Raw genomic sequence first — 16,522 nt, 5'->3', positions numbered from 1 at the left:
TGCTTTTGATTGTGGGAGCTAATTGAGATGTTAAGGCGGCTAACCGTGTTAGACCAGCGTTTCATCGGCTCCATATTTCTCTTTGATGAAGGGCTGTTGTGTTTTCCCTTCCTATTTCCCTCTTAGTGGTGATAGTTGGAGGTTTTTAGGGCCTACCATGCACATCTGATCAGGACCATAAAGCACTTATTGATCCTTGTGAACCTTTGCCTTCCTCTCCCTTCAGTCCTCACAGACCTGATGTCTATGGATTTGAACACAGTCAAGGAGAAATCTATAGCTGGGGGAAAGATGATTAAGTGTTGCTGAACAAAGAAAAAGGATATAGGACCACACGTTTTTTAGAGGGTACTGAGTCCAATTAACTAGACTCTACCAAAAAATCAATGGCTGTCAACAAGGATTTCACTAAGCGATCTGAGCAGGGATTTTAGTGGAACTCATTGATGTGGTCCCCTTTTCCCTTTTCTCAGTACTGTGCCTGAGTAAAACATGTATTCTGTCCGTGTGTGTGTGTGTGTGTGTGTGTGTGTGTGTGTGTGTGTGTGTGTGTGTGTGTGTGTGTGTGTGTGTGTGTGTTTGTCTGTCTGTCTGTCTGTGTTTGAGTTGGCTGTTTGTGTTTTTATTTGATTGCCTCTGTGTTTATGCCCGCGGCAACTTGGCCAATCACAGCCTTGCCTGTCTTTCTGACAGCTGCCACATCAACACGGGACACTTATCACAACTGCCTGCCCTTTGACCTTGTCTCAGTTTGCCCATCCCTCGTTCTCATATTGACTGTGGTCAAATTTATGGCCGGGCCAAATACAGCCAGCCAAAGCACACAACTCTTAGGTGTAAAGCTGAGCCATAGATTCCTGACAGACAGTCCACACATGGACCCGGGATTGAAGCGTGTCCTTGAGAGGGAGAAAAATCAATAGCCTAATGGGAAAGTGGTTATGGCTTCTCTCTCTTTTCCCCTCTCCCTCCTTCTTCCCTGAGACACTTTTCTGCCCACTAACTCCCTATGTTTAAACTAATCTTCTCCTCAAAAAAGGGACAAATTTTCAAGCCGATCATTAATGTGGTGCCTGGAGAGGGTAGATTAAAAAACTGATATATGGCCTTAGTCAGTGTGCCATTTAGAGGAGCAGGGTGGCATTGCTCCTTGCTATTACATCGGGGCACAGTAAATGGGATTTAGCCAGGGTTTTGCAGCGACTAATAACACACATGCACACGCTACCACCCACATGGCATAGCTGTAAATCAGTGGATCAAGTGCACTAAAAAGAAGTGCAGCAGAAACTGAAGGAGAGAAGTAAAGACACTTCACATGTCTCATTTGAAAAGAATAGCTCTGAGAACCAGAGACTGTGGCTGGCCTGACTAAAAGTAACTCACCATAAATATAGAGCATTTATTGTAAAATCTTTAATTAGAATACCTTGTTTGTGACATCAATTAATCAGTTGTACTTTAGGGGACTGACTGGGTGAGACACCCTTTAAATTGTTATCCATTGTTACAATGATGGGAAAATAGGTTTTAGCCAGAATAGGAAACAGATGGCAAACTCCCGAGTTGAAGAGGTAAGACTTAATCTGTGTGTAAATAGAGGGGGGAGTTACAGTGGAAGAGAGCGCTGATGAGAAAATTGCTATGAGAAGAGCAGTGCGGTATGATGAGGGAGGTAAATCATTCTCACCAAGGTTAGAATGTAGATCAGCAGAGCTGGAAGCAGAGTATAAGCAGGAGCTCTCAAGTCTCTTAATCTCATAACCTTCGATGTTCTCTTGGATATCTTCTTGAGTTGCTTTAATGTTGATGTGACATTTTATCAGACACACGCGCACATACACATTAATATATATATATATATATATATATATATATATATATATATATATATATATATATATATACATATCAGTGTTACATAAACGGTCATTCATATATGGCCATTAATTTGTGTAACATTGAAATCGAAGACATTTATAAGACTTCATGTGATACCTAACGTAAAATTGTATTCATGCATAGTTTGAAGATAATACTTCATTGACATCATCTCGGAAAATTTCACCGACAACTCCAGGAACTGCGTCTGGATGATTTCAGCGCTACTTGAAGCTCCGAATAGGCTTTCGCGGGACAACGGGACACTGTTTCAAATGAAATTTTGCTTCGCGCCATTCAACGATCATTCGCGTTACTCTCGTCCATTCGCGTCTTTGCATTGAATTTGGATGTAATCTACTTGCACAATTTTTTACAATGCAGTACTAATGGAGAATATTCATCATTATCATAAAGGGATGTAATACATATAATACTTTGAAATATGCATTGTCTTCTTGGATCCCTTTGATTATGTATCATTTTAGTAAAATAAATGTCATTGTCACATAGGAGTTAAAACTGTAAACTCCAAGAACAACACAAATTAAGTAATCAAAATGTAGGCTTATGCAGGTTCTGTTTGTATCATTGTTTTTGATTGTAATATATTGCCTAAATTGAACGGTCTTCCTGCAAAATTGAGGTTTGGGCATCAACAACTGTGCTGTTTGTGGTGTTTGGAGCTTGTTAAACACCTCAGTGGGGCACGCCATATCTGCTGTGAGGTTTTTAAGCATCCATTGTACTTCCAGAACTTCTCACTTTAAATATGCTTAAGCCTAAGGGGTGAAAAAATCCATTCCTACATGGTCACATTTAATTCCCTTCATCATTTTTCAACTGGAATGAGTGAAATTGCTCCTTACCATCAGCAACTTTGCTCATTAAGAGCTTGGAGAACATTTAAATATTTCTATTTAAAACGCCTTCCTAGCAATTCCCAAAAGCCTATTTTACGCTTCTGCAGTAAGTGGATTAAACTGAATTAAAAATGAAAAGGAAAAAAAAAAGGAGAGTCTTTTTTGTAGTGCCTTTTATGTTTGGTGAAATATAGCTTATGTTTTATATCAGACAGAATAAGTGTACTGAAGATACACCTTTAGTGCAAGCTGGCTAATTGATTTAGTTCACTCTGTTAGAGAGGAAGAAAGTGTTGAGAATGATAATAAAGTTACACAGTTTGTCTTTTGCCTTGTTTTTCTTATTCCAATCCGTCTGTCCTCATTAGACCTGTCTTCACCTCGCAAAAGAGGGCTGTCCTAAACAGTTCAAGTATCTACTCTTCAGAAATCCTTTCCTTATGTCAACATGTTTGTTGCAGACTATTTCCAATTCAGCCGAGACATCTTTTTCTAACATATCCAAAAAGCGAAGTCTCTTACTTTGTCTTTCTCCATGTAGTTTTCTATCTCAAATGCTTTCTATATATGTATATTTGTTGTTTATTCATAGAATATATCTCTACAATTGTGGACTTGAAGCAAAGGCACAAGTTAAGGTGGGGTTAAAGGCATTTGTGGTGTTTGAAAAAGCCCCCATAAATAATACAGCATATGAAGACGGACCTTTTCTGGTTGATGATTCTCTGTCCAGGTTCACCATAGCTTTTGTTATGATAATTTGCGACATCACAGAGTCTTTAAAAAAACACATTATTAAACTCTCCATTCAATTATTTTGACTCAAGAGGAGATTAAGCCGAAAGGTAGCCTGCTAAATATTCAAACATTCAGTCCATATTCGTGAATATTTAATAATGTATATTCACATTCAGCACAATTCATTTGAAAGCACAAAGAGCAGAAAGCTCTTCCATCAGGTCTGGCCAATTGATACTGACAACAAAACCGACCATTTTTATGGTCAATAGAGACTTTTCTTTTGTTGCTTGGCTTTTGTTTGGCTCAAAAGACTGATGAATTTGTTTCCATTCATTGTGATTTGACAGGCTGAGCTTGCAAGTAAGCGTCCTTGTACGTCTTCTCACAGGTTGCACGCACACGCACACACACACACACACACACACACACACATACAAACAAACACTTCCACATGCCAGAAAACACACAAACAGATCTGTGACAGGTGGACCAATCTTCCTGGTGGGTAAAAAGAGGTTTATGGTGACACGCTCGCCTTCTGAAGTGCACAAATGATCAGAGACTGACGCAGGAGGTAATTCTTGCTGCTGCAAAATTTGAGATGAAAAGATTCTGATCATTGCAAGAATAACCATGCTTTCGCCATGCCATTTTTATATATTTTTCTAATTAATAAGCTTGCACCCATTGAAAGATTATTAACATGTGATACATCTGACTCTCAAATCTCTCTTTTGTTCTCCTATCTACCTCCCTTACCGTTTTCTCCCTGCAGTCATGCCCCGTTTTGCTGAACAAGTGGAGGTTGCTATCGAGGCACTGAGTACGAACCCCCCACAGGCCTTTGAGGAGAATGAGTTCATTGATGCGTCCCGTTTGGTCTACGACGGCGTCCGTGACATCAGGAAAGCCGTCCTCATGATAAGGGTATGTTCCTCTAAAAGTAAAACACTCACTGAAATGGTTTAAATGCTCTGCACGAGTTTGACAGTGATGAATGTGTTTGGAAATGCTGATCAAGACCAAGTGCATTCATTTATTTCTGCCTTCCTCAATATATTATAAACATTTGATGAGGTATTTTGTGAATTTCCTAATGTTGCTGTACAGTGAGTCTGTGCATATTTGCTTTAAATGTATGATCTCCTTTGTAATCTACAATCGCTTCAGTCCATATATTATAGTTTTTTTGCCTAAAGGATAATACTTTTCTGACTCACAGACGAAGTTGCCACACTCACAAGACACCTTTCAAGTTTGATCCTCTTTACTCTAATTCTAGCGACACATATGTGGTCGTTATTGGTCGAGAAAACTGTGCGTCTGACTTAGAGTGACAGTGGATGTGATCTGACTAAAGTATATCTACCCTAAGGACGAAGAGAAACATTATTGAGATCTAATATGCAATTGAGTTCCCATTTGAGATGTCACACTTGTCACATAATGTGTTTTATAAAGTTGACACAACATTTTACAGCATGTCATTGTACAAATGCTGAATAACAACATGACACCAACAGCTCTACTGTCTCACATACCCTGATGTTACAGTATCTGCATTTTTCACCCCAACTGGCCCTTCTCTCTTCTCTATGTAATTCATTTATTCAACTTTATGCAGGCTGGAAGGTTTCCCAGTGCAGCTCTGGAAAAAATCTAATTATGGAAAATAATTTGATGTTGGTAAATAATGTAAAACAGGCAGCTTTGAACTGCCCGGGACCAGCTGGCTTCATAATCCCATCCAAGTTCAATTACTTTCCGAGGAAACAACTTGGAAGATGCTTGCTTTCTCTGTTGTCTAACTCCATCATAGAGATAGCAAATGTCGGTGCCACGTGTAATAGTTTAGTTTGCACACATTTTAAGCATCTGTTGTGTTTTTCTCTCACTAAAGCCCAGTAATGGCTCCTTTAGAATTTTTACAGCACAGATCTTATGCGGAGTCGATTGGATTAAGAAACCAATTCTCCACAGTGTTTAAAAATGGAAGCAGGTCTTGAGAAGAGAGTGAAGTTATAATACAAGTTCTCGAAAGCCTAGTTTTGTCCTGGACTTTATGGACCCATGAACACACACACACACACACATACATATAAAGAGTGGAATAGTGTAATGGAGTAGCAAGTACTGGATACAGCCCTACAAACCTATAGCCAGTCTCAAACAGAAAGTTCAACCTTTACTGGAAGTTCAGAGATGAAGTAGCACAGCATTACAGAAATGCAAGAGGCGACATTGAAGGAGTGACGTTGTTTCAGGTCGCAGTGAGACGATGAAATACCATCCGCCAAGGTTGACTTTAATAATACAGGGGTTTTTAAAGTACCACAATGAAAAATGTTGCATCCTCTGCTTCGATGGTCACAAAGTTAACAGCAGAATTACAATAGCAAAGCAATCTACTGGGGAACGTTTTTGTTGAAAAAACATTGTGGGGTTTTTGCCGGACCCCTCTGTGTCTGCATCTGTACTGCACTCAATTAAACGAATGACCAGCCTCACACAGCTGGTTAACATCTGGCTCTGTTATCCTGGATTTTGGAATCCAGCTACAGTATAAATACATTCTCATAAAGAGGGGAAGGGTTGTCAAGTGTGCTTGAATTTGACACTAGATGATGTCACTACAGACAGAGGCAAAATATGTTGTATTTATTGTGTTTGAATAGGAATACAGGCACATAACTAGTAAATCCAAAAGTTGTGATCATTCAAATAATCAAATAAGGATAAATTAATAGGCTTGAAAAGTAGGTATACATATATTTACATTCATCACAATTACTAGCTTATGTTAATAAACAGTAATGTACTTAATTATGGTCTACTAGCAACCCATTGTTTGGTATAAATCCTGCCTTATAGCCAGTATGAGCACTAGTTTTGTGAAAAACATAAATGATGTCTCTGATACAATTATTCATCTGGGAGAGGATACATTCTTACAAGCTGTAAATAGAATGACCCACAGTGCTCTTCACAGGATAACTGTGACTGCACTGTGAATACAGGGCATTTTTTAAATGTCAGCATCATGTAGGAATCACGCCTTTACTTTACAGGTTTTGATCTCGTATTCTGCTCTGCAGAAGGTAAACCATCCAACATAGGTTACTATGGTGATATAACGAGCCAGCTGCATGAGATAAACAAGCCTGTGTTGAATTTAGCTGGCTAACCCACTCGTCTTAATTAGTGAGACACCGGAAATGCATATTCATTCTTATTTTTCCACAAATTATTCATGCTCCAAATGCTTTTCCAATTATTTAGCTTTGTGAAGGAAAGTGATTTATTTTGTTCATTACATGACGCCTGTGATTCTGCTTTTTTTTCTTTGGAATAAAAAATAATAATGAATCAAATGACTGTAATTACCTTAAAAGAATTCCATTAAGCAATTACAATTTACACATAGCATTGTTTAATGATACATATTCATAGACACACACAATATATATTTCTGTAAGATTATTTTCCAGAAACAAGCTGTGTAAAAATACAATGATACTGAATTGTTGCATTTAAGATGATTCCTTTTTAAAGTAATTTAGCCCTACTGTGATATTTAAGTCGTATCTTGACAAACCTGTTGAACTATTCTCAAGGGTTTAAAGCAATCTAATAGCAAATATTTCTGCAACAGACCAGGTGACAAAAACAATAAAGTATCCCTAAAGTTAAAGTTAAGTTACTCAGCGTATTGTGTTTTATGTTTTACAGTGATCCACTTTAATTCACAAAAATGTAACTGTTATTTGAAGTACTCATATTTAACAGCAATGTGTATAGAACTACAGCTGCTTCTGATAGTTATTTGTGAATTTGTTAATTATCCTGTGGTCAAACACTGACTCATTGTTACCTCTAAATTCCATCGCATTGTTTGAATGACAATTTAAAACGGCACTTAAAGCTGCCACTGGGTTTTTCTTTCTTGTATATATCTTTTTACCTCCCCACCAAATGTACTGCATACATGTTGATTATTTTGAAATGTACCTATAATTACACATTTCTGCATTTTCAAAGAGTGTCAACCATTTGTTATTTAATTTAACAGAAGTGTTGGGGTGAAAGGAGGAAGTCTGTTATTCAGATGATGAAGATCTGACTCGTTTTCTTCCGTGACATCTTTGTCTCTCATATGCTGAGTTTGGTTTGAGTTAAAATATTAGATGAGGCATTATATACTGAACAACATCACAGGAACATATGCTGTCTGTTACTCTGGATTCCCACACAGAGGAGCATGAAGTCAAAATTGCTCTTTTCAACTGTCAATTCATGAGACGTACGATTTTCTTATTTTTTTCATTTTCTATCTCTCTCACTGTTTGCCCGAATTTGTCTTTGTATTTCGAACAGACACCAGAGGAGCTGGAAGATGACTCTGACTTTGAACAGGAGGACTATGATACTCGCAGCAGGACTAGTGTCCAGACTGAAGATGACCAGCTTATTGCTGGACAGAGTGCTCGGGTGAGTGGATGTTCACCCCACACACATACACACGCGCACACACACACACACACACAGTGTGCTGAAAACGTACTGTATGTGCCTTAGTTATGCAACCTGACATGAAGGAATACAGAAAACGACAACATGTATATAGTTTGGGTTCAGCCTGGGCAACGAGCCCAAATGCATCATATAAGTGACTGTAGTGTTATTGCCTCAGTCGTAGGCTGAGGTGCAAGTTGCGTTGCATCCCACCTCAACACCCACCCCTGTTTCCTGACCATACTGGAATTAATTCAGCCAACTAGTTCCACTTACACAGCATGGAACTCCATTAAAATTATCCTAACAAGCGGGATTATTTTTAAATAAACACCATTCGGGGGTGGCAGGTGTAAAATTGAAATCACAAACAAAGAGGTAATTACCCAATTCCCTTCTGATGCCAGACAAAGGACAAAATACAGCATAGTACTGTGCCAGGGATTCAGTCACAATCGCTATGGTCTGGGCTTTGTTGCATATTAGCTATTTTTCACTTGGGCCCAGCTTAAAGAACATTAAGAGGGTATCAGTGCTTGCTCCCCTTCAGCAACACTGGGGCTGTTTTGGTGTGTTGCATGTTGAATGGATTGTGGATGGCAGGAGTATGACTTGGCCCAATGCCTCTCCCTATGGCTCAGGCCTGTATTATACTGCCTGAGTCTCTACACAGTCTGCACACACACGGGGGTAATGCACAAAGAAGGGGAAAATAAATACAACCAAAACAACTGTTTATTGCTACTAAGTGTGTACTAGCTATAGCCCCAATTGTGATGCCTTTTGATAGTAGTTAAAACCCCCCAAAATTAACTCAGAGGCTAGGGATCTGCAAACAGGCATCCCTCCATCCTAGGGGCTAGATCAAAACACTGTACTTTATAGTGAGACCTTGTAGCTGCTGGCGAACAGCAGCCGCTGTTGCCACAAATAGCAATTATGGGATAATGAATAACGCTAAATTGTAGCGTAACCGTAGCAGAAGTGGAGAAGGATTATAAAGTCAGCAAACTGAGTGTGTGTGTTTTACACAATAATATTCAACCAAGGTTGGTTAGCATTAGCTAACATTAGCCACCGTACAGTACTGGTCATAACGGAGCAATCTGGCTTTAGCTGCAAAACCCTTGAATCTATTGAACTGCGCAATATCCTTATTGATAAAATGTCATTTAGAGCCAATTTCAATTTGCAGTACTATTTAGTAGTCAACTTATTTTTTGTTTCATTGATTACAAAACGTAAAAAAAACTTGTGAAAGTTTTACATTGTCAAATCTGCAATCCAACCATGAATAAAAGAACAGACCCATGCTTTGGGAGCACAATAGCTGCTCCAGGATGACTGTGGGGGTCCTGGGTGTGAAGTGCTTTGAGTTTGTTGTATGTATCCTCCCACTAAACCTCCCGCAGCGTAACATTGCAGAGCCATCTGAGCTTAGACGCACAGGCGTTGCCACACAAGGGAGCCTCACAGCAACAAACTGTCAACTACTTCTCCTGGCACTCAACTGTGCTCTGAGTGGGCAGCTCTTTTTGGGAACAGTTTGAAGTCGCAGCATGTTGCTTTGTCATAACTTGTTGCTGTAATACAAGTAATATAAGGGTGATTAAAAGGTGAGGTGGCTGAATGTAATGATTGTTCATGCAGCCTTGGTTAGCTGGCTATGCGCTATATTAAAGATAATGTATTGCATTACATTTATACATTTAATATACATTTTCTTGTGCAAAATACTACACATCTGGCATACAGACAAAGTCTCTCACACAGTTAATGGGTAGGTATAGCCTGTTTTTCCTCTCATAGCCACTGTTATGCCCTCAGAGACTAAACATTTACACACGCAGGAGGCAAGCACATCCATAAAAGATGTGTTTGCCTTGAACCTCTGGTGATCTGCCCAGTCGGCCTCAGCCTGTCGTGTCAGGATAAAGCTTGCTGTCCTTTCACAGTCATGCCAAGCGCACACTGGTGCTCTGTGTTTCTATTCAAACAGACAAGAGAAAGTGTAATCCATTTTCTCCATAGGAGCTGGCATGAGCACACCAAGGTTTACAGTCATGATCCCTCCAGGTCCCTCCAGTGTGCCGGTATCTCATACAGGACACTGGCGTAACATCTCCCTTTCTTCATCTCACTGTCTCTCTCTTGCTCAGTGTAGAAATAAATCAAATCAAGTCCAGGGCACTCCTAGCAGGCTTTGTTCCCAGTGTTTTGCCTTTTGCGGTGCTCTACTTGTCACTTCTATTATACGTATATGTAAAGCTAATTTATTAGCGAAAACATGCATAAGGAGAAGGCAGAAAAACACTCAGGGGAAGGAGGCCTGTACATAGTGTCTCTCTCTATTAGAAGATGCAGACACAAACTCTCCTCCTTTAACAAACCACGGATAATGCACAGACACACATAGGCACACCCAACATCTCTTAACACAGTGATTGGATAACACTGTTGATAGGTCATCCATAAAATTGAACTCTGAGTGTCTGGGCAGTTTATTTCAAATGAAACAAATTAAAGTCATTTCAAGAAGCTGCGCTCGGTGAAGAAACCCGGAAAGCGCTCTAATCCCTGCAGACGTAGCCGAGTCGCAGAGTGTATTGGCACAGCACTCCCTCGGCCAGATTTGCCACTATGTTAAGCTCCCAAGGCCCGCTCCTTGTTGTTATCAGTAAAGTAGGGGAAGGGATTTAGGGATAAGTGAATTCTAGAGAGCAAGGGAGGAGAGCGAGGGGGGCTTCACCAAGTGCCTTCCTGCTCCCCTGACGTCCCAATTGGCTCATGTGTTTACCCCTGTGCTGCAGCTTTCTTTTGTGTTCAGAACCCCTCTCTCTCTCTCTCTCTCTCTCTCTCTCTCTCTCTCTCATCCTTCCCGACACTCTCTCTCTTTTGTCACACCATGTTCAGAGTGAATTTGAATACCAACCAAATCCCTCACTCTCTCCTCAACCTCCCTTGATCTCTAATTTTAGAAAAGGAATTTCCAATACAAATTGTTTAGTTTCAAGAGACCTTTTGCTCTCTTTAGCTGTTTGGGGGAGAAGTTCATCTTGGTTTAATACAGCTCTTATGTGCAGAAATGGGAAAGAAACGTATCTGATTGCCCTGACAGAAATATTCAAATCTAGAAGTACTCTGATTCTTAATTTAGTTTACATTCTTTATCTTACTCATTTCAATGGCATTTAGCCAAACTATAACTATACATCTTCCCAATGGTGTACCAACCATTTTGACACTGGCGGCAAACTGCTTGGTGCAATTATAGAAATAAGTGAATAATTGATGTCTCAACAGTTGGGTGCAGGAAAGAAAAAAGCAGCAAAGATATGCTAATGCTCACCCTTGAGTCCTGTGGTCAGAGTGACATGCTTGGTGGCACAGTGCACTCATCTGTGTGGATATTGATTAGGCAGCAATTATTGTACAGCTTTGCCTACATTTCTTTTTGCTAGATTGAACATGAGCATAGAATCAGCAAACCATAACCCAGGGAGCTACTGGTTACCCAGAACCACAAACCCAGAGCACGACCTCCCAGCAAGTGTCGGGACTAAAATGTCTTTTGTATTCAAGTTTATATTCATACCTTATTTTGTGCAATCTGGTCCATGAGCGAGTGTGCACCTCGGTGTCTGTGTACGGCATATCTCACATTCTGCTGCAGTAAACCGCATAATGTTTTGTGTGGCCAGTTATGACTGCATGCTCAAGGGCCTCTCGTGGTTGCGGTGTCTCCCACTTTTGCTTCCTGTTACTGTATACTGCTATTGACAGCCTGCTGACTCCTCACTCACTATTCTTAACCTGCCGTGGCCTTTATGAGCCCGTACTGATATTACAGCTGAGTGCATCTTCGAACTCCAGGCACTGCTCTACGACCAGAGACACAGTGGGGGAAAAACATACTGTGTAGAGTGTCTGTCTATGGGGAAAGAGTTTGCTCACTGTTATACTTTATGATATGTGGCTAACAGCTTATTGAACTACGCACACAAATGACTGCATCGCTTCCACTTAGCTGCTGCTATGCGACATGGGACACAGTTTTTCCATGCTTTTTTACTGGGCATCAACCTCATGTTTACACGCTTATTGGCGGAAAATAGACTTAAAGCGTAAATGCTTGCTTTAAGTCACAGTTACGCTGGTAAAACAGAGCTGAGATGCGCGCTGGTGCAGACATATGAATAGACTAAAAGGTGTCAGTGAAAAACAGGCTTGATACACAGATACAGATGGAGTGTTAACCAATTGTCCGTTAAATTCATTCAATCAATCATTATAGCAGTGGTCACTGCAGACACAGCTAGTGGATATCTGCACTCTACTAAGTGCACCTATCTAGTTCGAACTGATTTGAACTAAAAACAAGTTATAGTTTTAATCAATAGCATAAATAATATTTTTAAAATAATATAAGTCAAACTCAAAGAAGCAGGGGGACTATTGGTTACAATGTGTTTATAAAAGCCCATTAGTGCTCATTAGCCTAAAGCCAAAACTGCGTCCTTAATTTAGGGATCTCTCTGATTAGTAAATTAACTTATGGCGGTATATTTGACTTGTGCCTGGGCAGACTTACAGTAGTTGTTTTGTTATAGATCAGATAAACGGCGGTGTAGGGTCCCTAAGGCCACTGCCTACTGTGTGCGACCCATAATTCATAGCGACACCTGCAAAGTGATACAAGTTTGCCCTGCTGGAATCAGCAGTTTGTTTTAAATAGATTATTCCTCATTGTGTGGTCTAAATACATATTAACTTTGTATTGTTATAAATGTAAGCAGTGTTTTCACCCCACACGCGGTATAATGGGATTCGCGGCCTCGCTGTTGTTTGTGTGTCTTGGCACCAGCAGCAGAGGAAATCTATGTACACTTGGCTTGAGGGGGCTGGTTTTGCTTATTTGTTTATGCCGTTCGGGTTTTATTCAAGCTAACCGCCATCAAAGCTTTGCATCACTCCGCTTACACAGTGATCAGTAGGCCGCAGCTCATGGACACATCTGTTGGCCTCTGATGAGAAAGTTGTGCCTCCATGCTTCTCAATTTCTGTCTGTAATTTATTTTTTCTCTCTCTTTCATTTGCGGGCCCTCTCCTGCTTCAGCTTATTTTATTTTCAAGGAATTTCAGAAGGACAAGTCATCTATATTTTTTGTTTTCAATTTCCTCCCGACACATCTAGCAGGGGACGTGAGCAAAGTGACGCACTTTCTCGCTGAGCTCACCCCACACCCCCACACACCAGCTTTGCTGTGAGAGAGGGAATAAGGAACAGGGAAAAGGAGGACAAGGGAGATTATTTCATTAAGAGAATAGCAATTATTGGAGGACAGTCAATAATAGATGAGGTTAAAAAACAATGGTGACTTGTCTTCTCTTTTTTTTTTTACTCTACTCGTTTTCTCTCTCTCTCCCTCTCGAGTCAATAGAATCGACCTAATGGAAACCAGGTTGCTCTTCCTTCCATCTCACCTCCCTGACATAATGTTTAACAAATGCATTATTCATTCTCTGGTATAAGAAGCAAGGTAATTATACATTTATCTCCAAAATAATACCGGGTTCTCACTGAGCCTCTGACCTTGACACAAGATTTATGCCATTTCGGACCTGCCCCCAAAGGCCACTGAAGAAAAAATGAAGGCAAAAATGAATTTGCTCTTTATGGATATAAGATGTCAAGGGGTTTGAAAAGGTCCAGTCATTAAATGTAAAGTTTATGAATTTATTTTGAAGTGTTTCAGAAGGGCAGGGATAGTCACACTCCAAACTTACTGTTCAAGTTTTGTAGGGCGGATTAAAAAGTAGACCGGACAGGAAAAATAGAACAAATGGGGCTACAGCTCTTCCCTTTATATTCTTTCCTTTATTCTCTTCCTCCTTAACTAATCCCTCTTCTTATTCGCCCCTTTCCTCATTTCCCTATCGCTCTCTCCTTCCCAACCTTATCTCCCTCCTTTACCTAAATTCTTCTCCTCTGGCTTTTCCTCATTCTAAGCAATCCCTCCAATTTATTCTGCTCAAATTTACTCCCTAACAGCCTCTTCCTCCTCCTCTAATGCTTTTGTTTCTTCCTTGCTCCCTTGTTGCCTGCAGGCTATCATGGCACAGCTTCCCCAGGAGGAGAAGGCAAAGATTGCTGAGCAGGTGGAGAGCTTCAGACAGGAGAAGTGCAAGCTGGATGCAGAAGTGGCCAAGTGGGATGACAATGGCAATGACATCATTGTGCTGGCCAAGCAGATGTGTATGATCATGATGGAGATGACGGACTTCACCAGGTAGAAAAGTCAAAGCACAAAGCAGAACATTTTAACCTGCAATGACTGATTTTGGACAATTTGATCACCGATGTATAATCACATTTTAAGTTCATATTGCCAATTTGTTAGCAAATTGTTGCTTAAACATCAAGCCCATATCCAAACTTTAGAAGGAAATATCTGTCTCTTTACTGTAACTGCTAAATGCCCATTATGTTCGCCAGCTATTCCTTGACTTTGTTTCTCTGCCGTTTGGTGCTGGGTAGGTAATGCACAGAGGGTATCAGAGTGTCTCACAGCAAGCAGCTGCCTGCTGTGTCTGAAAACAAGTTAATGGGTGGTGAGAGTGAACAAGAACAGAAATGTTGCACCATAGAATCAAAAGCATGAGTTGAAAAGTCATGTTCAGCTGAGGGTGAGTGTCACTAGGAGTAACCCCATTTTTCATCATATCGGAGCAGCAAACAAAAAAAGTGGGATTCCTGAGAAACAATCTTGCCTTTGCAATGCTCAGAGCTGCAGACTGTTTTGTGAAAGGCAAAGTGACCCAGACAACCTTTGTTTTACTCAGACTGCATAGCGATGCTGTGATTCAAAGATATACTGTAATAAGATAATCTGTTTGAATTTACAATCTTGTTGCTTATGTTTACCAAAAGCCAGCAGCTTTCCTCTCAATCGCTCCCATCTGGGCTCAACATATCAGGGAAATCCCTAATGCCTAGCTGATGGTTATCTGCCTTGTGTATGGATTTGTGCACCACTCCAACAGTATATGGCGTGGAACAAACCAAAAAGAAAAGAAAAATCTGAGCCAGGAGTCATTAGTCATGAGTGATTATGGCTGTGGTGCTGTGACTGCACCATTATTATTTGGCATTGACCCCAGTTACTCAGATTGGCATTAACAAACAAAGTAGAAATTTCAGCTTAGCGCTGACTAAAAATAAGACATTATACACACAAACACACTTATCTAACCACAACAACTTTCCCCATGCTGGCAAATCAAGAAAAAATAAACACAGAACAAAGGCTCAGTGGTTGGCCATTATTTCCCTCTCCTGGTGTATTTCCTACTGTAACTGCTTTGAACATTCTCTTGTTTCGCTGTTAAAAACAGAGCCATTTAGTTTCTTTGTGATTCAAAGCACAATTATACTATACATCATAAGGGACTGTATTGTACACTTCATACTGTATTTGTTACATCCGTTAACTGGGAAATTGTGTATTGTTGGTTTATTGTAATGTCTCAATTCCTCCTGCCAGCGACAGCAGATGAGCTGCTAATGTAGGGCTGTCTTTAATGGGGAAGCTCGGCAAGCCTTATGCCTCCACAACTCCACCCACATTAACTTTTCCCTTCTTTTTCGCTCCTTGAATTTTCCCAGAGGCAAAGGCCCCCTGAAGAACTCCTCAGATGTGATCAACGCGGCTAAGAAGATTGCAGAGGCAGGTTCCAGGATGGACAAATTGGCCCGTGCGGTTGCAGATCAGGTAGATTGACAACTGTCTCTGCTGCTGTCATTTTTATCATTACACCTTCTATCAGTCTGAGACTGTCTTTGCCTGTGTCATAGTAGCTGGCGGCTGAGCAAATTTTGATTTGGAGTAAGTGGGCATGGCCATTGGAAATCTTTAATGTGGGCATTGACAAGCCCAGCTGGAGCTGTGGGCTGTGTTACCGCATGCATTTGTCTCCCAATGGGGCCAACACTGAGCGAGCAAGACAGCAGAACCAAGTTGTGTCTCTAATATAATTAGCTTCCCACCGAGGTGTTGCATTCATTATCAGATGACTACTTCTCTAAAACACGCTGACAGACCATTTTCAATATCTAATCAATCAGTGCTGTGCCGAGGGAAGACAGGAGTGAAAAGAAAGTGGTGTGCACGCTGTGTATGTGTGCATACAGCAAATTAAGTGGGAGGTGTTTCAGAAGGCAGCACTCCAGGTAATGCATAATGTTCTTCTTCATTTCGTCTGTCTCTAATAAGCAGTGAGAATAAACTTAGGCCAGGACTCATTGATTTATTAAGGCAGCCTGTTGTCATTGTAATTGCAACTGCTGGTAGCTAGCAAACTCTTGAAATAATTATTGTTGGTTTCAGTATCACATGCTGAGCCTCTTTCTTGTGCTGCTTAGCTGAGGAAATGAGTTCATGTCAAAATGTAGAACTATAAATATTTCTTAGGTCCTGGAGCTGGCATGAGGCGGCCCACACATGACCACCAACAGCTGCACAGTC

At 40.5% G+C, this 16,522-nt stretch overlaps 1 protein-coding gene across 4 annotated transcripts in view; it reads left to right on the top strand.

Moving 5' to 3' along the window:
* The window catches only part of ctnna2 (catenin (cadherin-associated protein), alpha 2), a gene marked incomplete at its 5' end in the record, with an annotated part of 275,443 nt that overhangs the window by 249,463 nt on the left and 9,458 nt on the right, over nt 1-16,522 (top strand). For all 4 annotated transcript variants that reach the window (XM_079220174.1, XM_079220175.1, XM_079220173.1 and 1 more), the window contains 4 exons: nt 4,261-4,412; nt 7,860-7,973; nt 14,106-14,287; nt 15,664-15,769. In XM_079220174.1, coding sequence (XP_079076300.1) covers nt 4,261-4,412; nt 7,860-7,973; nt 14,106-14,287; nt 15,664-15,769 — 554 coding nt within the window. The remainder of the gene's footprint in view (nt 1-4,260; nt 4,413-7,859; nt 7,974-14,105; nt 14,288-15,663; nt 15,770-16,522) is intronic.

The sequence above is a fragment of the Taurulus bubalis genome, assembly GCF_910589615.1.
Source record: "Taurulus bubalis genome assembly, chromosome: 6".
Taxonomy (NCBI): Eukaryota; Metazoa; Chordata; class Actinopteri; order Perciformes; family Cottidae; genus Taurulus; species Taurulus bubalis.
Note: the sequence above shows the minus strand (reverse complement) of the source record. Positions and strands in the feature narration are given on the sequence as shown.